General features: G+C 47.5%; 1 protein-coding gene across 1 annotated transcript in view; it reads left to right on the top strand.

The window, feature by feature from the left end:
* The window catches only part of LOC138284278 (uncharacterized), a 40,101-nt gene extending 34,352 nt beyond the window's left edge, over positions 1-5,749 (top strand). Inside the window, exon 2 of the mRNA XM_069222864.1 lies at positions 1,157-5,749. Coding sequence (XP_069078965.1) covers positions 1,407-2,480 — 1,074 coding nt within the window. The 5' untranslated portion in view covers positions 1,157-1,406 and the 3' untranslated portion in view covers positions 2,481-5,749. The remainder of the gene's footprint in view (positions 1-1,156) is intronic.
* Positions 5,750-26,087: the final 20,338 nt, after the last annotated feature.

The raw sequence follows: 26,087 nt of genomic DNA, 5'->3' as shown, positions 1-26,087 counted from the left end.
CATTGATGAAGCACATATCAAAATACCCTCTGAGGAATGAGAGGTTTGGTAAAGCAAGTGTAGTACATATGTAGCCACAAGGAATCTTTAGGGTAACGCACAGACAGGTGCCAGTCAGGCTGACAGGATGCAGGGTCAATCAGGATCCAGCAATTTCACAAGTTACATAATCAGTGGTCTGACTAAGGCTGGTCGGAGGAAGGAAGAACAAGACAGTTGACATGTAAAACTGTGTATGTCCTGTGTTTTTGAAGGTGACACACGAACCCAAGGGCTGTGTTACACGGCTTAATTACTAGCAATGCATAACGGTGTATTTGACAAAATGGCAACTTCTATGCTGTTTGTCAGAGTCACCAGATCCTCGGGGTCTGCGCACGTTCCCAACACGTCCACCACTGAACAGCTCCAAGGCTCTGATAGATAAATCACAGAGGCTAAGAGAGTTCAAGAGGGGAAGAGGGGATTAGGAAGGAAACAGCTGGGAAGGAGACCTGTAGTAAGAAAAAGGTTAAAACACACAATATGAAAATTACATCTCATGAAATCGATAAAATCTGTCAACAAATTAAAGTTTCCACAGTTAGACGCCCGCAGCAGATGCCCCTTCTAATATCGAATAAACCATTACAGTGTGTGTACTTGGATCCTTGTGGTCCGCTGACACCAGACAGTGCATACAAATATATATTAGTAGCTGTAGATTCGTGCTCCAGATTTATGTGGGTCTGGCCACAGCGCTCGGCTGACACTCAGACTGTTATTAAAGATTTGTGCATCTTTGTCGATACATATGCAGTTGCGGCTTTTCATTCGGACTAGGGCCCTGCGTTTGCCTCTAAATGGCTTCATTGGGGGTCCAACTCCAGTTCTCGTCTCCATATCATCCCGAGGGAAATTCGGTTGTGGAGCGATTAAATCGCGATTTAAAGCAATCCTTAACGGCCAGAGTTATAGGTACGGGTCGTAGCTGGCTAGCCCACCTCTATGGAGTACAGAGAGAACTGAATAACTTGCCTAGAAGGTCCCTGGGGGGGGTCGTACTTCATATGAGTGCCTGTTTGGAACACAAATGTATGTTCCTGATCTAGATGGTCCTGGTGTGGAGGCAGCAGATACGCCCTTTGACATAAATGATCGTGTCACTGTTTTGCAGGATTTACAACAATTCCGTGAAGATAACTCTCTTGCCAGTGCTGCCTCCACAGGAATTAAGGATGAGCCAGTAACGTCTACTGGTTGGATTCCCAGAGTTTGGGATCTTGTGCGTGAAAAGGTAGCAGTGAAAAAACAATTTGGCCCTTCATAGCGAGCACCAGTCCTTGTACTGGGGATACACGGCACAAGAACAGTGATTTTACCGCCGTTGCAAGGGGCCAAAGAAAATCGCTTTGTATCAATCGACAATGTCAAGTTACAACATGTGGCCGATTCTGCACAGCAGACCAAGAGGAACGCCCAGTAGTTCCCGAATTCCTCTCACTACTGGGGAAGATGTTCCGCTGCAGGTGATTTGCACCAACACTGTTTCCTCTCCGAGCTTGGGGAGGGTGGAAGATGATTTTGCGATTGTTCCACTAACGGCAAATAATTTGGAATCTTTTGATCAAGTTGCTGTGACTACTGATGTTGCTGAAGGTGTTGTCTACAGCGTACCACGGCGTGAGCCACACTCTGCTCCTTTGTTTACGGTTGCACCTTTTGCGAGAACTGCCTCCGGCTGCTTTAATAACAATGATGATACCGTGTCAGACTCTTCATCCTCTTCGACACCAGCCCTGGGTCCACGTAAGCTGATGTGTTGGCTCAAGCATAAATATTTTGTTTTTCCTTGGAACTATCTGTGGCTTGTCATGACTGTGATGGCTTTTTTCCTATGGCTGGGGTTTGTTGTCACCTTTTTTCTGGTGATACATGGTCATTTTCTTCCTGAGCGATCGGAGATTGAACAGGTGGATAAGGTGTTGAAACCGCATTTTTCATCACATATGGTTCGAAGAGACTTATCCTTTGTGAACATTTCTGCTGTACCTATTCCGGATGGAATTGTGTGGGATAAAGTATTGTTTGATATATATGGTCCCACTGAAATAATACAAATGCTGTATGTTCTGAAATTATCAATGAATGATATCGTTATACCAGGCATTGTATCTGATGATTGGGATGTGAAGACACTTGATTCTATGTTGACAGAATTGCAGTATTATACTGTCTATGAAAATGAAGATGCTTACCAGTTTAGAGATAATTATGGTGACATGTTTTGTTACAATTATTATGGATACCATTTTATTCATAAAGCAAGTAGCCCTAAATCAATATTTGAGTATAAGGAAAGTGAGTACCAAGTTCAAATCCATAGGGGAGTTCTAAAACTTATTCTGAAAAATTTGCATATTTTTCTGGGCATCATCAACAAAATGCTAAGTCATATTATTTTAGAGTTACTCCGCATGTTAATAAGCAGATGTTGTTGACTATACTAAATTACTGTATTCAAATTTGTTTGTATCCAAGCTATCGGTTGAGGGGTATGAATATTGGTCCAAAACTATTGATTTGAAAAGTGTTTGGGGAACAAAAGATTGGCAAATGCGGGGTAGGGACACATTGTTTAGGGCATGTATTAATACTGTCCAGATGATTTTCTTAAATGACACTGTACAACAGACTAGCTGTTTAGGCTTAGCGACGATTAGGGAGTTAAATATGCCTGGCATACCTGTCCCTTCCAAATTAAAAGATTGGCAACATTATATAAATGCCACATTTAGTGAGCTTATAGACTGGGTCCAGAATGGTACGCTTAACACTTCATTGACACGTCCGGGCGGGTGGTTATTGTGGCCCATAGACACTAATGGGTGTCATCAACGTTTTGTCACTTCTTCAGGAGGTTTCCGGACCAGTAGGGTGGACCCTTGCTACATATCACCAGAGCATGCTGATATCATTACTACATATAGTGTGGGGAAACTTTGTCAACAATGGTTAAAGTCATCCACGCTAGATGCAGTTAAGACACATCTCACTTTACTGTCTAATTATACTGACTTGCAAGATTTTTTGTCAGGTCCAAGAGTGCCCCGGAAGAAACGTTTTTTGTATGAAGTATACAATGAGATATGGAAACTCTCACAGCAGGAGGCAGCGGCCCGGTTGAGGCAGATAGATCAGGAAAATTTGAAACAAGCATTGTCTGTTGTGGATAATGGGATGCATACCCTGTCCGACCGTGTATATATGATGACAATATTGTTTCCTCTGCTATAGACATTATTAGATCGGATATGTCTTCTTTATATCATGGGCAGAGTCAAACGCGGTCCATTATGCAGTTGGGTTGGACTCTACAGACATTGAAGGCGGGTCGCGTTCCATGGCAGCACATCAGAGCCAGGGAGATATTTTTTTCCTTTAATTTGACACGTCAGCAGCAGCTGATGGTTAAAAAGGAGGTGACATATGTCATGTTAAATATTGAAAAATTTGAAAAGTTGCCTTTTACTGTGGCTGAGATTCCGTCGACTGAATGGTTAATACACGGGGTTATAAATTTGGCTATTTCTACTCTGCAATTCACTTCTTGTTTGAAGCATATTCCGGTGGGCAGATATGAAAAATTGGGAGACAGTTACATACATGAGGTGTGGGAGCTTCCCTTTTTATACAGATGTCTTAATGGTATGAGGGAGGTTTTTCTTAGCGGTAGCGAATGTGAAACTTCTGTCAGCCATTCGATGGTTTGTAAGCAGCTGTCCTTGCATGGGGCGTGTAATGCCTTGGTCGCGAATTTAGCTTGCTATCTAAAGGGAGTTCCAGTCCCCGTGATTAATAACACATTCCAGGTGCTTTCAAACGGCAGCTACGTCCTTCTTAACAGTGAAGCCTGTTGTGGCAAGCGTGCCGGAATAGTTTACGTGGTCGTTGTCACCAAGGCCGTTACGTGCTGCGGAAATGTGTTGTTTCCCCCCACTCAATTTAGGGAGGTAGCAGACATCTGGCCTCACATTGCTACTTCCAAGGTGAATTTCGACAAGTTGAGTCGACTAAAGGCTCTATTGTTTCAAAAGCATGTGGCCCTTACATCTGCACGCAAGACCTACGCACTTCAGGTGGCGAGGTCATCAGCAGAAATACAGTCCCTTTTAAATACTAACTTTCCGAGCCACTTTGGTGAACTCGTGAGATGTATATTTAATGCGTCCAGCACTGCTGGAATTGCACATTTTTTCAAAGCCGTTGGTGTTGGGTTTGCTCATGCCTTCTCTTCTATATTTGGTTTGATACCTTCGGCTATACATTCTATTTTCGGAAGCATCTTTGGGGGATTTCCGATCACTTTGGCTTTATTGGCTGGTGTTTTGCTGTTGCTGTTGTTCTTCCGCAATGGCTGTCCCGCCGCGACAAGATCCAATTTGGGCGCTCCCATCAGCGCAGCTGTGTCGTGAGCACATGATGCAGCATTTTGGAGCAACACTGCTGGGACATTTGGAGTGTGACTGGTCTCTGTCATTCCGACCAGTTTTGGATTGTGTGCAACCCGTGTTTTGGTGCCTCTGGTACTCGTTTGAACATGCGATGGCTCTCTGTCTCTCACTGCAGCGCCCCCCAGTGGTTGATGCTAATCTGTTGGTGTTCCCGATTAGGGCTCATTCCCAGACATGTGCACTGCTGTTGTGTTTGCTTCGTGAGGCAGTTTACGAGATTCCCTTCCTGGAGGAAGATGGTATTGTCTCGTTCATTGGCCCTACACGGGATGCCGCCTTGGATGGTTCTGGGGCTTCGGAACACACCTGCTCCATGATAGTATTTGGCGTGGATTTTCCGATGTTGACAACTGCCGAAGTGGAGGATATCTTGCTTTCCGTGGCTTCCTTTTGAAATTGGGTTTTCTTTTAAATTGACATTATATTGATTCGGCTTTACCGTCACATCCTTAGAAAATTAAAATATGGATCTGTGCTTTGCTGTCCTCTGGACTTGTCGAAATATATATTATGTGTATTTTTATATCTGGGGCATATTATTAGTGTTTGATTAGAACCACTTACTACCGACAAGGGGAGGGTGTAGTGTGGTCAGGTATATGTATCCTTTGCGCGTTTGCTTCAGGCGTTAGGCCTTTGTGCACTTTGCCCTGGGTGTATTTTATTCCTTTGCTTGCAGCATTGAGCCTTTGTGCACTTTGCTCTAAATGCATTTTATTCAGCTTCGTACTGTTATTTTTCAAATAGCCAGTTCTACGGTCTTGTTTTATTTTTGATATCACACTGTTTAGCCTACTTCAGCGCTGGAGTTCTCAATAACACATTCTTGTTCACTCTGGGCTCTAGTCAAGGATACAGTCTGGTACATTGCCGATAGACGTGGTAGGAGTTTAGTCTTTGGATACATTCTTGCGTAGGGACATTTTGTGATCACACTGACATGTTAGTTATAAAAACACTTCCTTGTCCTAATACACGCAAGAGGGAGATTCTGACCAGGGAACCACAACTAGACGCTGACTGCCCTGTTGCAGATGCTGAACCAGATCACAGGCCTTTGCTCAGGTATGAGGGTTGATGTCTTCCCGGGGAATCTGAAAGGCAAGTTAATAGCTTAACACGCTGTGCTCGAAATATAACTTACTGAGAGAGAATAGAATCTATTAATACCATGATATCGTTGTTTTTATGTTTCACTCTCATCGTGACTATTTCAATCTTACTGTGTTGTATGGTTCTGGTTATTGCGGCTCACGCCTTAATATCTAAAATGCAGTTGTTTTATTAAAAACAATATATAAAACTTAAACTGCCTTTGTCATTTATATATGAGATCACACCGTAAATGAGAGAGCTGGTTGGGACCTGAGTGACCACGACTTCCCTGAGAAGTTCTATAGATGTCATGCGCTCGGCTGCCCAATCATCCCTTCCTCTTGGGAGAGATGAGGCACTGCTAGTTAGCCGGAACAAAACCAGATTGAAGGTGACAGAGGTCCTTCCAAGTGGGTAAGACTCAGTCCCCCACACCAGGAACGACCCTGCTACCTAGAAATCCAGTTGTCTCATTTAGGATAATGAGAGCCCACGCGACAAGTTGATTCTATGTTAATTGAAATGAAGGACTATTCAGTATTTGAAAATGATGATGTATACACAAATACAAAGAATTATGGGGAAATGTTCTGCTATAACAACTGGGGTCATTACTACCTGCACCGTGCCACTAGATATAGACCAGTATTTAATCACACACAGTGGGAACACTGTTCAACTCCACCTGTGGAGAGCCCAAAACATTATTTTGATCAATTCAATTATTTTTCTGGGCATGACGCAAAAAATCCAGAGTCATGTTATTTCAAATTACCTCCTTCAAGAAATAGGAAAATTTTGCTAACTTACAGAAAACTGATTTATTCAGACTCCTTTGTTTCCCGTCTTGCAGTTGAAGGTTATGAATACTGGAAGAACACTATTGACTTAAAGAGTGTATGAGGAACACAAGATTGGCAAATACAGGGTAGGGGAGCTTTATTTAGAGAGTGCCTTATTCCTGTGCAAATTATCTTTTTGATGTCAGCAGACATCCTGTCTGGGGTTAGCAAAAATGAAAGAGATGAATATGCCCACCTGTGGAGAGCCCAAAACATTATTTTGATCAATTCAAATATTTTTCTGGGCATGACGCAAACAATCCAGAGTCATGTTATTTCAAATTACCTCCTTCAAGAAATTTCTTTAAGGCTGTTGGGTCTGGATTAGTGTCCATCTTCTAGACTGTCTTCTGAGTCATTCCATCAGCCATCCATTCACTCTTTTCCAGTGTGTTCGGTGACTTCCCTATAACCGTGGCATTAATGGGCGGAATACTGCTGCTATTTCTTCTGATTCACAGTGGTTGTGTCTTTCCAACTACGCGAAGCAATGGAACCACTGCCACCAGCTCAACTGTGCCGTGAACGCATGGTTCAGGTCTTTAATGCTCTGTTGCTGGAAGAATTAAAGCATGATTGGTCATTGTTATGCTAACCAGTCCTATTGTGCGTGCAGCCGGTCTTTGATTATGTGTGGTGCCTCTTCGAACATTTGCCTACAATGTGTCTCGCTGTCCCGCCAGTGGCTCCTGTGGACCAAGCACTGCTAATGTCCCCCCTGAGGGTTCATTCACCTTCGTGCTCCTTGAGACTAAGGCTGATTCATGAGGCCACTTATGAGCCACCCTTGGTGAACGATCTGGCTCTCTTTAGCTCTGTGGAGAGTGCTACTCCAGCAGGTGGACCTGCACTAGAGACTGCTGCGCACCACTGCTCCGTGGATCCCTCTGCCTATCCGGTCATTGATCTAACATCTGACGATGTGGCCTTTTTCCTGAGGTCCTTTCATTCAATGGCTTTGAAGATGCTCTTCAAGATCATGACTACTGTTAAATAGATTTGATGATTGATTTATCTTACCAAATTCAAAGTTTGCATTTATTGCCCCTACTTTGGCCTGCTGTGATTTGATGGTCGACGTTATATCTCTTTGTATGTTTTTAGCTGTTTTTTAACATGTTTTTAAAATTAAATTTTTAGCTAGTTTTTATGATTTTAGCTTTTTAGTCCAGGGCATTTTAGCTTGGATTCATTCGCCTTCAAATGGCATCATCCTATGGCGTCATACTTGTTACGGCAATGGGGAGGGTGTAGTGAATCCTATCTTGTTTTAAGTGAAAACAGGAGTTAGCTTAGCCTTCAGGGTTGCGGACTTGTGCCCCGTCACTGAGTGACTTTTACCCTCCTTAGTTTGCCCTGTTTTAGTGCAACTATTTAATTATATGTTTCCAAGATGGCTGCAATGTTTCTAGTTAGGCCAATTTTTTAGTTTCCTAAGACCCCGATTGGTCAGGCCTGGTCAGGAATGTCCTTAATAGACTTAATCGATTGGCTAGTACTTTCACCAGAATGTTTGCATCGCAGTTGATGAGTGATAGTGGGCAGTAGGACCCACAGCTGAAGGCTGTTTTATTTGGTTTTAGTAATGTGATGATCAGGGCCTCTCTCATAGAGGGGGGAAGTGTCCTTTCCTGTTTAGCCTCAGTATAGACCTCTTTCAGCCATGGGACAAGTATGGCCACGTAGGTTTTTTTAGAAATCGGCTGGTATGCCATCAGGGTCTAGGGCTTTGCCTGACTGTTACTGCATTATGGCTTCCTGTATCTCATCTTGCTCTATTTCGGCCGCAAGAAATTTCCTCTATGAGTTGCTGAGCCAGGCCATTACTACATCCTCCAGATAGCTGTCAGTGTCCGGGGATGTTGTCCTAGTTGAGGAGTATAGTTACTCATAATATGCGACAAATGTCTCAAGTGTGTCAGGGGTGGCCCTAAGTATACTGTCCAATGCAATGTCTCACGTATCTCCTATATGGTGTTGTCTGAGTGTGTCATGCAAATGGTATTCGCCAGTGCCCTGCCCGGTCTCTTCCCCTCTCCGTAAGCCTGCGCCCATGGGTATATAGCCCTGAATAAGACCTCCTGCTCCACCGTCCCCTGATAGTCTGTCAATGCTTTCCTTAGACGCCGAGCTATGTCAGTAGAATGCATTGTAGCTACAGCATTTCCTAAATTTTTGATTTCTGTTTGCATGCGAGTGAAGGTGGATCGGATTTCACATAGGATTCCAATGCCCTTGGCTAGGCAGCTTCCTCTCAGTGTAACCTTGGAGGCCTCCCACACTATGCCCACTTTGGATACCATGCCCTTGTTCCTATTGAAGAATTCCACTATCTCCCTCTTGAGTTCCTTGCGGAATGGGTCATCCAATAGCATATTTGGGGAAAGTCACCAGTTACTAAGTGGGGAAACAACAGGAGGTAGTGTTAGCTTAAGAGTGAATGGAGAGTGGTCAGTGTATGTGGGGGCCAGGTGTGTAGTTTGTCTTAGCCAGGGTACCATAGATTGGGATACAAACCAATAGTACAACCTGGACCAGCTGGAATGTATGGCAGAATAAAATGTGCCCTCCCTGTCATGCGGATGTAGCCAGCGCCAGCTGTCCACCACAGCTATGTCAGTGCGCAAGTGCTCCGCCGCTCTGCTGTGGTATGGTACCGTCCCGGTCCCTCTATCCGTGAGGGGGTCTATGGCCAGGTTTAAGTCTCCTCCCCATAATAAATACTTTGTTCCTATGTCCACCACATGGTTCCAGATTGTGTAAAAAAAAAAAGGGGGTCATCAACGTTTGGCGCATAGCAGTTAACTATTGTGATGGACCATTGTGCTAGTCTGCCCCAAAGGATAGTGTATCTCCCCTCGGATCATTTCTAGCCCCTTGCAGTATATATGGGGTGCCTTTGTATATTAAAATTGCTGTGCCATGGGAGTAGGAGGAGTAGGTCCATATGAAGCCCATCGTGTCGCGAATGTGACGTGTGCCCCAGGTGCAAAGTGAGTCTCCTGTAGCAGTGCTAGGTGCGTATTGTGTCTCTCTAAGTATGCTATTATGTGCCTTTTCTTGCGTGGGTCTTACAGTCCCTGCACATTCCATGTAAGACAATTTAGCGTAGAGCCGGTACTAAACAGTTGAGTTTTGGTTCTGCTTCCTGTCATCTAATGATGTTGATATGAACTGGACTTTGTCTGGCAAGATCGCTGCACACAGCCTGTCAAGAAAACCTGATGTGTGTAGTTGGGGTGTAGTTGTGTAGCAGTGTGTAACAATTGAACTACCCTTCCCTCCCCCCTCCCACAGTGACGGCCCAACTCCGTCAAGTATAACCCTTTCTTTGAACTCCCAAACCATTACTACCAACTTTAATCATTGAATCTCTAAGGGTACTGGGGTATTTCCCACTCTGGTTCTGCCAGAGGGTTGCACAGGTTCCTCCCTAACGAGAGAGGGTGCCCGGGCAACCTGTGTTAGGCCCAGTGAGGACCACAGCTGGCTAGCTGCCTGTGATCTCCAGTATGTTGTGGTTCGTCAAGTTCCCCTCTCAAACAACAGTTATTGGGCGTTGGGGGGGGGGGTACATAAGTGTGGCTCAGCTCTTTGTTCATCTCATGTGGACTGCCCCTCTCTGTCACAATGGTTCATGGTTTCAGCAAGCTTAGTCTTGGTCCGACAGGGGGGAGGCCGGTCCGGATTCAGAACGGGCGCAGCACCACATTGACTTCCTCTCACAGTTTTGTTTCAGTTATTCACTAACTTGCTGCGGTGTAGCAAACATTAAGCATTTTCCCATATAAGTGACCTTTAGGTGGGCTGGATACAACATTGCATAAGGAATATTTGCTTGTCTCAGTTTCTGCTTAACGCCGGTATATTTCTTTCGAGCCTCCTGCACTGCTATCGTGAAGTCTGGATAGATTTTATTTTAGATTTTTAGAATTTTGTCCATTTGCAGTAGTTGTTCACTTTTTGCTTGCACTGTGTCTTTGACATTCGAGATACGATGTTCAGCCTCCGATATGTGTCCTGCATGCATCTCCAGTTTATTAGTAAGCAGGTCCAAACTGGCGTTCATATTATCCATCCTAGTGTCTATGGAAGAGAGGCTAGATTGCATTGTGACCAGGAGAGCTTTCATTTCCCCCATTTCTGAGGTCTCCCCCAGTGCTGGTTGACTATATGTGCCAGTCTCCATGGTATCTGGCTGTAACCTGGTCGCTTTTTTGGCCCCAAATTGTATTTTTGCTTGCTTAGCATCTGTTTTCCCTATTCCCGTTGCTCTTAAGGACGACGGGCTCTGCCTGCATCTCAGCTGTCTTGGGGAGGGGAGTGGGCCTGGGTCGAGTATTCGCTCCTCACCACTTTGATATCCCGTCTCCCTGCGGCCCCCGGCCCATCAATCCAGGTCTTTTGTGCAAACAAGGGTGGTAGCCGTTCCAAGCGACTCCTTCCTCAGCCACCACTTCATCCCCCCACTCGGCCAGAATTGCTGTGAGCCTCTCCCACACTCTCCAGCCTGCTGCATGCATTGCTCTGCCTGCAGGCAGCCAGCAGCAGCCTCTCGTCCTCAATGTGGGCCACGTCGCACTCTGCTGGATGAATGGCGTCAGCCACCCGTCCCAGCCGCAGGGCCCCGAGATCCGCCCCGGCCAGGGGCTTCTCCCTCCCGCACCCGGTCTGGAGCCTCCTCCTTCCTCCTCCAGTATCGGCTTCACAGGTATGCACGAGGCCAAGCTGCTTCACGGTCTGTTCTGTACAGACGTCACGGGCCTGCACCTCGGTCTAGTCCCCTCGGTTCTGGTGGCCCCATCGGGGGCTGCTCCAGGCAGTATCCCCCAGCACCCTGGCCATACCAGGCAGTATCTCTCAGCACCCTGGCTGTAGCACAGCCCCTCCACAGTTACAGATTAGAATTTTGTTTCAAAGACATTGCAAACATGAGATCACCCAGCATGTGAATGCACATTAAAAAAGTTAGCTATGAATGTTCAAACATGGGAAGCATTAGCTAAATGAGAAGGAAGATGGGCGAAAGAGACCAAAAGAAAACAAAGAAGAGTTTGAGTCTGGCTGGAGCAAATCAAGCTGATGAGAGTGTAAAAATGCTGCCAATGAGGGAGATCGCAGGTGCAGGGTATGTACATGTCCCATGGAGCAGAAGTGACATATTATCATTCACAAATGATTACCCATGATTGAAGGAGAAACCAGTATGAATAGTATAAGCAAACAGAGAGGTTTGTGAAACTTTCAAAATGCCTGTGGGAAGATTTGGATACATTATTTGACATTGTGGTTCCAGTCAATTTATGGGTTGAGTGCAAGCGGAGTGTTGATTGTCCAATTTGTGAACTACCAAGAGATTCAGTAACAGGTGTGTCGTCTCAAGAGGTGTGGAAAGGGTATTACAAAGTGATTGAGTTTCTGAAAAACAAAGATTCCCCCCAAAATTTTGATTGGAAATAGATTGGCAGGACAGCAAAGGAAACAAAGGAATCGATTCATGCTTACTATGAAAGATTATTGCAAGCTTTCAAACAGCATAGTGGGTCGGAGGTTATTGACCTGAATGACATTAGTCATTTTGGGCCAGATGTATCAAGCTCTCAGTTTGCATTTCTTAAATAGCGAATTTTAAGAAATCACTATTTAAGAAATGCAAAATGGGATGTATGAAAACTGGTGGCAGTAATAGCGATTTCTTAAAATTCACAATGGTTATTACCGAATCGCAATTAGGGAATGGGACTCCATTCATCCCTATGGGCCTGTAGGCCCAAGGTGCGAATGGTTTTGCATTTCCCAATTTGTGAATTCCAATTAGGAAGTCGCAAATTAGGTAATGCAAACCCCAGGGTGCTGGGGGCTTAAGGCCCCCTCTGATGCACACCAAAAAAATATTTGCAGACATGTGAAGCACACACATGCCCTAGGGGCATGCGTGCGCTACATGTCATTTTTGGATTTGGTGGTAATTGCATTTTCTAAATGCCAAATTTGCATTTAGGAAATGCTTGATACATGTGCTTTGGAAATCGCAAATAGGAATTCCCTATTTCCGATTTCCTATTTAGAGAATCGCAATTAGCGATTCTCTAAATGGGGTCGCAATTTTAAGGAATCCCTATTTTTGTGATTCCTTAAAATTGCACAGTGAATGCCATCTTGAAAGGCATTTTTGCATTCACAAAAGGCCGAATTTTGCGATTCGCACCGTTTGCGAATGCAAAATTGCTTGATACATCTGGCCCAATGTGTTTAGATTTGTGCAACGATTGAAACCTGAAATTGGCAACATGATTCAGCAGCATTTGATTTGCTGGCAGAATAAACCAGTTGATGAAGTACTGCAGTATGCTAGGTACTGTAGTGATGAAATCAAATTGAAACAGAAAAAGCTGAAGGAAAAATTGATGGTGATGAAAATTAAGTCTGCCCAGATAGGAACACAGAGTCCGCAAATGATGGTGAACACTAGTGGAACGCAAGGTGTGCAACAGCAGGTTAACAGTGTGCCTCAGTTTAGAGGTAGAGGTCGTGGTGTTTGGATGGATCAGAGTGGCTATGTGGATGATGTTCAGTCAATGAAGAAACTGAGTCCATGTCATGCATGCAGAAGTTTCAGGCACAGGTCTGTACAGTAATGTGAATAATTTGGTGCAGAATTGTGGTGTTACTCAGATTGTTGACAACAGTCAAGTTCAAACTCCAAAGACCCCAAATTCAAAATGTGACTATTACTATAGGATTACAACAGATGGATGTCCCCAACAGATTTAAGTCCCTCAGCAATTGCAGGTTCCTCAAGGCCCGATAGAACAGCAGCAAGTGATGGTTCCTTAACAAAACATGAATCAGAGAGAAAACACAAATGTGAATCAGTTAGTGATGAGGAAATTTCAGAAAAATATAACAATAACAGTTCCAATAAGGAAGAATGCATTTTAGCATCCTCTTTAGAGGTAGATCAACATGGTCCTTAGGTAAATGCCAATGTTATGGGACACAACCTTTCATTCCTGGTTGATACTGGAGCAACGTGTTCCATTGTAAGAACAGCAGAAGTACCACATTTTCCCTTCATCACGAAGAAGAGTTCAGGTGGTAGGAGTAGTGAATCAGCAGTTAACTAACCCAATTACAGAACATATACCAGACAAAATAGAGTCAAAATAGAGTCATTTGAGGACAGACACCAATTTGTGGTTTGCTATTTAAGTCCTGTGAACTTGCTAGGACGTGACCTATTGTATAAGCTAAATTGTTCCATAAGCTGTTCCCACAAGGGAATAGATAGCCAGACAAATAAAGATGATGAAACGTCCAGTACAATTGATGAAATGTACACTCTCATTTCATTGTTACCAATGATGACAGTTAAGGATTTGACCGAGGATTTGCAAGAGACAGTTATGGCAAGAGTTTGGGATTTTTCAGGGAAAGATATTGGACTCATAAGAGGATATGAGCCCGTTAATATCGCAGAGAAGCCAAATGCAATGTTTCCACGGGTACCGCCCCATAATATGGCTCCAGAATGAATTACTGGAATTCCCCTCGTAATTGAGACTTTTGTTGAGCAAGGTGTCCTGAAAGAGATCCTAGGATGTCTCTGTAATTCCCCTATTTTAGGTCTGCGGAAGCCCAATGAAAAATACCGCAAATTCCAGTATTTGAGAAAGGTAAACAAGATTGTTTTTCTATGTTGTCCAGTGGTACTGAATCCTGCAGTGATTTTCTTCCAGATTCCTTGTGAAGGGGAATGGTTCTCTGTTACTGACCGCACCAGGCATTCTTTTCCATTCCACTTCAAAAAGATAGCCAATACCTTTTCCCTTTTTAAATTCTGAAGCCATGTTTATTTATAGAGTCTCTGAATATACCATTTCATTCAGTCCTAGTTCAGTATATCGATGATTTGATGGTTGCATCAAATTTATGTGGAATCTGTAGAAGAGATACCATTGTCCTGTTGAACCACCCTGGAGAGAATGGCCATGAAGCGTCCCCTGCAAAATAACAGTACTTTCAAAGACAGGTGAAGTACTTAGGTCACCACATAGAGAAGGGGGGCAGAAAGGTGTCCCAAGAGAGACTCTCAGCAATCATTCAAATGAATCCCCCTCCAATAAAAAAACACAATTCAGAATGTTCCTGGGAATGGCCAGCTACTGCCACCAGTGGATCCCAAATTTTTCATTGTTGTCCAAGCCATTGTTGAAACTCACACACAAGAAGGTGTCTGATCCGGTACCATTTGATGACACCTGCAAGAAAGCCTTCTCCTGGCTGAGAGAAAGTCTGTGCTGAGCTCCAGCTCTGGGAATGCCTGATTACAATAAATGTTTTTCTTTGTTTTTTTGTGAAAGAGATGAATGTGCACTTTCTGTTTTGATGGAGTCACATGGAGGGGTCAACAGACCATTGGCTTATTTGTCTGCTACACTGGACTCTGTAGCTGCTGCTTTGCCTGGCTGTGTAAAGTCAGTTGTTGTCGCCATTGTCAGCATTGGCCAGTGCAGAAGCATTGTCAGGGGGCACCTGTGAATGTTTTTGTGCCTCATTCAGTTGAAGTCCATTTGACACGAACAAAGACTCAGCATTTAACCAATGCCCTTTTGAACCGTTATGAATAGTAAATTCTAGGCTTATCAAATGTGAATATTCGACATTGCACTGTGTTGAATCTTGCAACGCTTATGCCCAGTACTGTTGAAAATATAAATGACCAAGATGAAGTGGTACATGACTGTCACGCTGTGACTGAATTGTGCACCATACCAAGATGTGATATTCAAGATACTCTCTTAGACGAAAATGACTATATCATGTTCGTTGATGGCTCCTGTTTAAGAGACAATGATGGAACTCTGAGAGCTGGTTATGCAATTTGCACATTCTCAGGAGTGATAGAAGCTTCATGGCTTCAAGGAGTCTTTTCTGCCTAAGTAGCCAAATTGGTGGCTCTTACTAGAGCATGCTGTGTTTCTGAACAGCTTAAAGTGACCATTTTCATAGACAGTCAATATGATTTTGGTGTCATTCATGACTTCAGACAGTTATGGTCCTAGAGAGGTTCTGTAGTGAAATATTCAGCACATCAAAAGTCAAGTGAATACATCTCTTTAGGCAATGCCTATGCTGATCAAGTGGCCAGATATTGTGCTCTCCATAGCACATCCTTTAATGAGCAATGGAGCGATGGAAGTAGTGCCAGTGAGACAAATCAAAGTTTCTTGATGACAGCAATTGATACCTAGGAAGAGGTTAAGAGACTGCAGGAAGAAGTGACTGAAGAGGAACGTAGAGGTTGGAATAGAGCAGGCTGTGTTCAGAGAGATGAAGACAATGTTTAGGTTTCCAGTGAAGGAAAAGCACTGTTGCCAAATAGTTTGTTGCCTTCAATGGCAAGGTATTACAATGGTCAGGCACACATTGGCAGAGGCGCCATGATCGGGACTTTCAGGCTAACATGGTGCAACCACAGATTCAGAGTGGTTACATAAGCTGTGTGTCACAGATTTGTAGCATGCCAACAGATGAATGTGAGGAAACGCACTGTGGTTAATCTGAGCCACATAGGCAGAAGGTCCTTTCAACCGAATGCATCTTGATTTCATTGAGATGCCTGTTTGCAATGGATTGAGATATGTGTTGGTAGTGGTGTGCATCTTCTCACAATGGGTTTAGGCGTACCCAACCTTGCAGGAATTATAGCCTCACTGTTGCAAGGTTGCTTTTAAGGGAATTAATACATAGATTTGGATTTTCAGCTTCTTTGGAATCAGACCGAGGATCTCATTTTAATAACGAGAGCACAAAATTGTTGTGTGGGGCATTACAAGTTACAGACCAGAGGCCTCTTAATTGTTGGAACAGATGAATGGAACTTTAAAGTCTCGACTGGCGAGAGTGTGTGCATCCACAATGTTGAAATGGCCGAATGCACTGCCACCTGTTCTGATGAGCATGCGTTGCACACCCATCAGAAAGACAGGATTGTCCCCCATAAAATTGTTATGGGTCATGCTATGAGGTTACCAGGTGCACCGGCAAATGCACTTGTGAACATTTCAGATGACTTAGTGCTGGATTATTGCAAAGGACTACCTGATGTGGCTAGCTGTTTGTCTCGCCAAGTTGATGAAGCAACTCTTCAACCAGCACAAGAAGTGTCACGATTTGAGTCCAGGAAATTGGGTTCTGGTGAAGAAACATGAAAGAAAGTCATGCTAAGAGCCATGCTGGAAAGGGCCAGTTGAGGTTATCTTGGTGACTACAACAGCTGTGAAGTTTGCTGGTTTTCCAAATTAGGTTCATGCGAGCCATACCACAAAGTTCCAAGTCCTCTTGAAGACACAGTGCCTGTTTGTAGGAAGCTGGGTCTGTATGTACTATATCATATAGACACTCATTACAACCCTGGCGGTTGGTGATAAAGCAGCGGTAATACCGCCAATAGACCGCCAGTAACAAAAATGGAATTATGACCACAGCGGAAACCGCTCAGACAGACAGCCACTTTAACACACTGACCGCCACGGCGGTAGCAACAAGCACCACGGCGGTAACCGCCAACAGCCAGGCGGAAGACAATGTACCGCCCACACAAGTAGCACACACATATCCACCACCTTTTCTGGGGTGGTACCAACGACATCAAAAGCACAGCAGAAACAGAACACAGAAGTCAAAGGACTCACCTCTAGAGACTCAGGAAAGAACCACACTGCCATGGAGCCCGAGCTGCACATTTTTCCCTTGCTTGTCTACCTTTTCCTGCATTACGAATATCAACGCCAGCAAAGACGACCACAGTGAGCATTGCCACCTAGCACACAAAGGAGGGGGGAGGAAAAAGAGAGTGACACACACATGCAACACCCCCACCCCCAACACCCTACACACAACCAGATGCACTAACATTACATAACCACCCCTTACCCCTCAGGAATAATGCAAGGACAAAATGATTGGAAGAAAGTGAGTGTAATAGGATTTAAGAACAGGAATAAGTGCATCAATTTTCAAACGTATATACATATTTACAAATGGAGGGACACTGTCCAGTCCTCATTGTCCGTGGGCCACAGGGCCACAACACATAGGCCAAGGCCCACCTCACTCCTGCAACAACATGGAAAGAACCCTGCAGGGGCATCAGGTCGAAATAACCCAGGCACCTCAGCCGGAAGATGGTACAACACCACTGGTCCGGGAGGGGGCTACATGCCCTGTGCGATGTTCTGGGGAGTGCAAGGCCACAGTCTCTCAAGTGGATGGTTTGCCCACTGCTTGTTCCTGGGGAGTGCAAGGCCACAGTCTCTCTAGTGGGTGGTTTGCCCCCTGCTTGGTCCTGGGGAGTGCAAGGCCACAGTCTCTCTAGTGAGTGGGGAGTGCAAGGCCACAGTCTCTCTAGTGGGTGGTTTGCCCACTGCTTGGTCCTGGGGAGTGCAAGGCCACAGTCTCTCTAGTGGGTGGTTTGCCCACTGCTTGGTCCTGGGGAGTGCAAGGCCAGAGTCTCTCAAGTGGGTGGTTTGCCCACTGCTTGGTCCTGGGGAATGCACGGCCACAGTCTCTCAAGTGGATGGCTTCTCCACTGGTTCTGGAGAGGGCATAGTGCCCAGTGTGCTTCATCCTGGGAAGGATGGGGTGAGTGGATGGCTTCTTCCACTGGTTCTGGAGGGGGCCTTGTGCCCAGTGTGCTTCATCCTGAGAAGAATGGGGTGAGTGGATGGCTTCTTCCACTGGTTCTGCAGGGGGCTTTGTGCCCACTGTGCATCATCCTGGGAAGGATGGGGTGAGTGGATGGCTTCTTCCACTGGTTCTGGAGGGGGCCTTGTGCCCTGTGATGCAGATCTTGGGGAATGCAAGGTCACAGTCTCTCACCTGGGTGTCACACCTACAGGATTTGCAGAGTCCAGGATGCACTACAGCCCAAGGAGGCAGGACTATACACTGCCCACCGGCTGTGATGGCTGCTCAGTGGTGGCAGTAGCAGGGCTATTGTTGGGGCTGGCAGTGGTGGGGGTAGGCTCCAGCCTTTCTCCTGCAGCCTCGGACGGCTGCCCACTGGGGCTGCTGCTGCCGGCAGTGGTGCTGGCAGTGGTGCTGGTGGCAGTGCTGGTGGAGGTGCTGGTGTCGGGGCTGGCATTGGTGGGGGGAGGGTCCAGCCTATCCCCTGCAGCCTTGAACAGCTGCCCACTGGGGCTGCTTCTGCTGGCTATGGTGCTGGCAGTGGTGGGGGGAGGCTCCAGCCCATCCCCGGCAGCCTCGGGCGGCTGCCCACTGGGGCTGCTGCTGCTGGCAGTGGTGCTGGTGGCGGTGCTGGCAGCGGTGGGGGGATGCTCCAGCTCTTCCCCTGCAGCCTCGGATGGCTGCCCACTGGGACTGCTACTGCTGGAAGTGGTGCTGGTGTCTGGGTTGGCAGTGGTGGGGGGAGGCTCCAGCCCTTCCACTGCAGCTTCGGACGGCTGCCCACTGGGGCTGCTGTTGCTGCTGGCAGTGGTGCTGGTGGAGGTCCTGCCAGTAGTAGGGGGAGGCTCCAGCCCATCCCCTGAAGCCTCGGACGGCTGAAGCGCCATTGTTGGTGGTGGAGGGTCCGAATGATTAACAGCACCAGGCCTCCTGTCCTTGCTGCCTGCAGGTGCAAGCCCCTTGCCCTTCCCTTTCGCAGCTGGTGGTGCCTCCTTGCCTTTCCGTTTCGCAGCTGGTGGTGCCTCCTTGCCCTTCCTTGATTCACCTGGTGCAGGCACACTTTCAGTGCTGCTGGCTGGTTCCTGGGATCCTCTCCCACCTGCAGTAGATGTCAATACTATTGTGGCCATGGACTGGATGGCTGAGGTGCTCGCCGGGGTTCTGACCACCCTGGCCCGACGTGAAGGACGGGGGGCGGTAGGGAAGAGGTCAACGGTGGAGAGGAAAAGCTTCTTAGGGACATTGGGGGGAAGAGGGTGGAGGTTTGGGAGTGGAGGAAAAAGAAGTGGTTGTAGGAGGTGTCTGTTTGCTGTGTTTGGGTTCAGGTGCATGGGCTGGATGCTGTTGTGAGGTGGATGGCTGTTGGGTGTCTGAGTGCTTGTGTTTGTGTACTTTGGGAGGAGGGGGAACAGACACAGTGGGAGAGGACACAGGGGACGTGTGCATGGATGTGAGGGTGGTGACTGCCAGTGAGGGGCATGCTGGTGATGGAGGTAGTGGATGAGGATGTACTGCATGTAGGTGTGAGTGGAGGCGCGACTGGGAGATAGGTGCAGGATGAGGAGGAGGGGGCCACAGTGGAGGCTGTGGATGTTGCTATGTCTGCATCTGGATGGTGTTTGTGTGAGTGCCTGTGGGATGATGTGTGGTGCTTGTGTTTGCTTGAGCCACTCCTGTGTGTTATCCTGGGTGCATGCTGATCTGAATGTGTGCTTGGGATAGGTTGGGGTTCAGGGGAATGAGACTGGGCAGGGAAAGTTGGAGGGGGGAGGCTAGTAACAGGGACAATGGCTGCCATCAGGAGGCCAGAGCCTGGATTGATCTCTGTTGGGCCGCCACGCCAGAGTGAATGCCCTCCAGGAATGCATTTGTTTGTTGCATATGGGCTGCCAGCTCCTGGATGGCATTCACAATGGTTGACTGCCCAACAGAGATGGATCGCAGGAGGTCAATAGCCTTCTCACTCAGTGCAGCAGGGCTAACTGGGGCAGGGCCTGAGGTGCCTGGGGCAAAGGAGATGCCCACCCTCCTGGGTGAGCGGTGGCATGGGAAACACGCTGAGGGGCTGCTGGGAGAGCACTGCTGGTACTGGGGTGGCAGCTGTACCTGTAGTTGGGGTGGGCATAGAGGTGTCCGCCACCACCAGGGAGCTTCTATAGGAGGAGGTATCACTGTCAGAACTGTCATCTCCTGTCTCTGCAGTGGTGCTCCCCTCACCCTCCGTCCTAATGGTGCCCTCACCGTGGGTGGATTCCGCTTCCAGGGCCATGTGGGATGCAGCTCCCTCCGTCGCTGGTGCCTCTGCTCCTCCACCAGATGATGCTAATGCACAGAAGGACAGGGTGACAAAACCAAAAAGGGGGAAGAGACAAAGGATACACTTGGTCAATGGCTGCTCCAACCCCACCGTTGGCGTACACAACACACACACTCACACAGAGGGAAGAGCCCTACGCACTAGGCAATGCACTGTCACAATGCTAGTCACCAGGCCCTGGACAGGAATACCTAATGCCAATAGCAGCATACCTGAGACCCACGGACCCCTGCCCAGTAATGGATGCCTACTAGCTTGGTTGGAGGTGGTTCACATCATACCCTGCCCAACATGGGACCTACCCTGCAATGTCAGGCCTGGCCTAGGAGCACCCACAGGCCCATATCCCCCACCCAGAGACCACCCCACCGCATGCAAGTAGTATATTGGGAAACTGTACTCACCCCCTTGTGGCTGCTGTGATGCCCTCAAGTGCCCATCCAGCTCCAGATAGGCCACCGCCAGTATGTGGGCCATCAGGGGGGTCAGGGTTCGACGGGCACCCCTTCCTCGTTGGGAGGCCATCCCCATCTGGGCCTCTGCCATCTTCCCTGCCTAGCGTCTCAGGTCCTCCCACCATTTGCGACAGTGGGTGCTCCGCCTGCCGTGGACCCCCAGGGTCCGCACGTCCTTGGGGATGGCACACCATATACTCTTTTTCTGATGGGCACTGACCTGCAGAAAAATACACATAGAAAAAGGTATCAGTCAGACTGTCTGGCCTGTTACACTCATGTCCCACCATAGCCCTCACATCTCCTTACACACAGACATTGTCCACCATACATGCAGCATGCTACCCAGGACCCTTCCACCAACCCCCCTTACCCAAGGCCCTCACACGCAACACTCTATGCATTCATGCCCCATGCATCGTGCTCACAGTACACTCACCTGTTGGTCTGGAGGCCCATACTGCATTCAGTACTGGGGTAGAACCCCATCCACCAGTCTCTCCAGCTCTGCAGCGGTGAATGCATGGGCCCCTTCTCCAGTGACACGAGCCATGGTTGGTTCCAGACACAGGTCACAGCAGCACTTGCAGTGTAGGTCCTCTCCTGTTGAAGGTCAGGTAACAAGTGAGTGAACAGATAAATGGTGGTCACATCTGTGGCGTACCGTCACCACCGGCGTACATCACCATTGGCCATTGTAACCCATAGGGTCCAATGACAACCAATGAGGAGTTGAACTGTGGTACTCGCCCGCCTCCCGCAACGGCGCACAACATCAGCGGAATTACCTCATTTCCACCTGTCCCTACATACAAGACAGGTGGACGCCATTTCAGGGGGGAGCAGGCCATGGTACATAACTGCGTCACAGTACACATATGCACCATTTACAGTCACAGCATGCAATGCAGTGTAGTGTTTGGAAATGTGAAATACTGACCATTTGCTTCCCGTTTTTCCCCCTAGATTACAACTGCTTCGGATGAATATGAGATGGAGACATCCCCCGTGTACAGACCACTGGTGGACTCGGCAACAATGGAGGACAAGCACATTATTCTCGCCTATAGACTTGACAGGGCCACAATCACAGAGCTGTGTGCCCAATTGGAGCCTGACCTGATACCTGCTATCCGCCCCCTCACCGTGATCCCCCCTCTTGTGCAAGTTCTATCACTGCTCCATTTCTTGGCAACTGGCTCCTTCCAAGTGACAGTGGGCTTGGCAGCAGGAATATCACAGCCAGTGTTCTCAATAGTGCTGAGCCGAGTGTTGTCTGCCCTGATAAAACACATGAGAAGCTACATCATCTTCCCCAGGTGGAGAATTTGGCACAGTGAAAGCTGACTTCTATGCAAGGGGACATATCCCAAACATAATTGGGGCTATTGATGGTACACATATTGCATTTGCTCCCTCCCCCCCCCTACCCCCCCCCCCCCCGGAGAAATAAACAGGTGTTCAGAAATTGAAAGAGCTTTCACTTCATGAATGTGCAGATAGTGTGCCTGGTGGACCAGTACATCTCCAATGTCAATGCAAAGTATCCTGGGTCTGTGCATGATGCCTTTATCCAGTGGAATAGTAGCATACCATATGTGATGGCTCAAGTCCAGAGGCACAGGGTGTGGCTAATAGGCGAGCCCTGGTTCCCACCCAGTAGGAGTTGGTGTATGGGTATGGTGTGGGCAATAAGGGTGACTGTGTGGCTAACAGTTGTCCCTCAATATTTGCAGGTGACTCTGGTTACCCCCAACCTCTCATGGCTACTGACCCCAGTGAGGAATGTCAGGACAAGGGCAGAGGAATATTACAATGAGGCACACTGGCGGACAAGAAGGATTATCGAGAGGAGATTTGGCCTCCTGAAGGCCAGGTTTTGTTGCTCCATCTAACTGGTGGATCCCTGTGTTAGTCACCCAAGAAGGTCTGCCAGATCATCGTGGCATGCTGCATGTTGCATAACCTTGCCTTGAGACGCCAGGTGCCTTTTCTGCAGGAGGATGAGACTGGAGATGGGCATGTAGCAGCAGTGGGCCCTGTGGTCAGTGAAGATGAGGAGGCAGCAGATGAGGTTGAGGACAACAGAACAGCAATAATACAACAGTACTTCCAGTGACACACAGGTAAGACACTGTAACTTCACTTTACATTTACAGTTTTGTGTTTGACATTGTACATGGCAGGCAGATTCTCCCAATTCTATGGCCACTTACTGTACCCTTTGGCATCTCTATTTTCAGATATCTGTGCCCCACTCTGGATCCTGTTGTGTTGACTGCAGCATACTACAGGACAGGTCATTCCTATGTATACATTCATGTACAGTTGTATTGCAGTGTTTAAAGTTTGTTAAATGAATACATAGTTCAATCATTTGACAGATTCCATACTTTTATTTGTTTAAATGGTATTTATTTAAGTGCCAATCAGTAGAGGGATATGTGCAATGGGCTGGGGTGATGGTGGAGGAAAGTCCAGGATAGAGTCCAGTTTATTTGTATCTCAGGTGCATTGTCCAAGGGGGCATAGGAAGTGGACCAATGGCAGTTGAAGGTGGACAGGGTGACAGAGTGGGACACAAGGGTGACAATCAGGAGAGTCCTATTTACTAGCGTGGGTCTTGGCAATATTCTCTGGTTTCTGCCTGGATCGCAGGGACCGTTTGCAGGGTGATTCTCCTTCTGCAGGGGGAGTGGTACTGGTGGCCTGTTGTTCCTGTGGCAGGGCCTCCTATCCACTAGCGGCAGCTTAGGTGGAGGGCTGTTCATCGGGTTGGCTAGTGTCAGGGGCCCGGTGGTAAGCCACTGCCTCCCTCATGGTATTGGACATGTCTGCCAGCACCCCTGCAAAGGTGACCAGGGTGGTGTTGATGTCCTTCAGGTCCTCCCTGATCCCCAGGTACTGTCCCTCCTTGCAGCCGCTGGGTCTCCTGCAACTTGTCCAGTATCTGGCCCATCGTCTCCTGGGAATGGTGGTATACTCCCAAGATCCCTGCAAGTGCCTCCTGGAGAGTTGGTTCCCTGGGCCTGTCCTCCTCCTGTCGCACAGCAGTCTTCCGAGCTTCCCTGTTGTCCTGTGCCTCTGTCCCCTGAACAGTGTGCCCACTGCCAATGACACCAGGTCCCTGATTGTCCTGTGTTTGTGGGTGTCCTGGGGTCCCTGTAGTGGTGGACACACTGCTGATTGACGTGTCCTTGGGACAGAGGCATGGGCCCGCTGGGTGGGTGCAGTGGTGGTGTTTCCTGAGGGAGTAGGCTCTGTGGTGGTATGGGACTGTCCGGAGGTCCCTGATGGACCAGGTTGGTCATCCAGGTCCAGGCGTCCAGAGCTGCTGTCATCACTGTGGGCTTCTTCTGTGGGGGGGACTGTTTGTTGCTGGTACCTTCTTTTCGGGGACGTTGGGTGGGGGACCTGTGGGGATGTAAATACAGTGTTATTGTTTCTGCGTGTGATATCTTGTGCATGGGTGTGTTGCCCTCTATGGTTGTGGTTGCCCTTCTCTTGTCCTCTGTACTGCTATTTGGTGTCTTGCTACCACGGAATGCACCTTCCCCTGTAGGTAATTCCACCTCTTACTGATGTCATCCCTTGTTCTGGCGTGCTGTCCCACGGTGTTGACCCTGTCTAAGATTCTCCGCATAGCTCCGTCTACCTAATGATGGATGTCTGCTGCATCTGTGATCCGAATAGCTGTGGCTCTACCGGGATGATTTCCTCCACCATGACCCTTAGCTCCTCTTCTGAGAACCTGGGGTGTCTTTGTGGAGCCATGGGTGTAGTATGAGTGGTGTGTGCGAGGGTGTGTGGGGTGATGTGCTAGGGTGTGTGCCGTAAGGTGCGTGGATGGTGTATGGGTGATGGTGTTATGTGGCTCTGGTTCTGTGGGTGCTCTTGGTCTATCTCTCTCAGTTGGCAATTATTTTTAGTTGTAAAGGGTTGTAGGTAGTGTGTGTATGTTTTATAGTGGTGTGTGTGTGGTGTGTATGTGTGTTAGGTGTATGTAGTTTTAATTGTCCGATGTGGTGTAGTTTTGTTTGAGTATGTGTATTTTGAGCGCGGCGGTATGTACCGCCAATGGTTTAGCGCCATTGAATGTCCGCTGCGGTGATTCGTGGGTCATAATGCTGTGGGCGTAGTTATTTTGGCGTAACAGTGTGGGTTTTGGTACCACCAGTTTATCACTGACCTGTGGGCTGGTGGCTTGTCTGTGTGGCTGTATAGAGAGGGATTCCTAGGTGTGTGTCATAATATAGATAGCTGTAATCCGCTGCGCCGGCGGTATGTTGGCGGCAGTCAGCATGGCGGTAAGCGGGACTTACCGCCAATGTCATAATGAGGGCCATTTCATGCACAGAGTCCAGGGGTTCTACAGAGGCTTAACAGAGGCTAAAGTAGATAATACTAATGCTCTCTTTAGTGATAGTGCGGTCAAGCAGGTAGGGTTATCAAAGAGTAGTGCAAAGCATTTGTTCTACAACCAGGGAATAAATGAAGCACACTCTCAATGACTAACTCCAGGCCAATGGATTTTATATTGCAAAAATATGTTTTGTTACTTTATTTCTAAAACCACAAGATTCAAGTTGCAGGTAAGTACATTTACAAGTACGTATCCAGCACATCTATCAATACCACTTTGTTTCAATTTGGAAAGTTAAATAGTATTTAAGAAAATAGCAAATATCTGTTTTAAAAGTTGACACTGCAATTTTCAGAATCAGTTCTAGAGGGGAAGAAACGGTAGAACAGTTTTGAGGCAAGTAGAAGACTTACAGTTCCAGTCTCTAGGGGTTAGGATGTCCACAGGTTGGGGTTCAAGTTAACCCCAAACACCCACCACCTGCAACACGCGGCTGGCCGGGTGCAGCAGTCAAAGTTTATGTAGATTTAAAATGGGCTCCTATGGAGACTGAGGGCACTCGGAAACAGGCCTGCTTGTAGGTAAGTACCCATGTCTGCGGAAGACAGCCCGTGGGGATTTAGATGAGCACCAGAGGAGGTGCCACAGGTCAGCACCAAACACACACTCTCAGCGGCTCAGGGGCAGCTGGGTGCAGGGTGCAAACACAGCATCGGGCTCCCAATGCTTTTCAAAATGGGGACTCGGGGGTCACAAAGATGCTGCAGGCTATGTCCAGGGGGTCGGTTCCAGAAAACTACAGGCTGGACAAGGAGGAGGGATGCCTACTGA

Source organism: Pleurodeles waltl, chromosome 3_1 (genome assembly GCF_031143425.1).
Source record: "Pleurodeles waltl isolate 20211129_DDA chromosome 3_1, aPleWal1.hap1.20221129, whole genome shotgun sequence".
Taxonomy (NCBI): domain Eukaryota; kingdom Metazoa; phylum Chordata; class Amphibia; order Caudata; family Salamandridae; genus Pleurodeles; species Pleurodeles waltl.
This window is presented reverse-complemented; position numbering and strand designations above follow the sequence as displayed.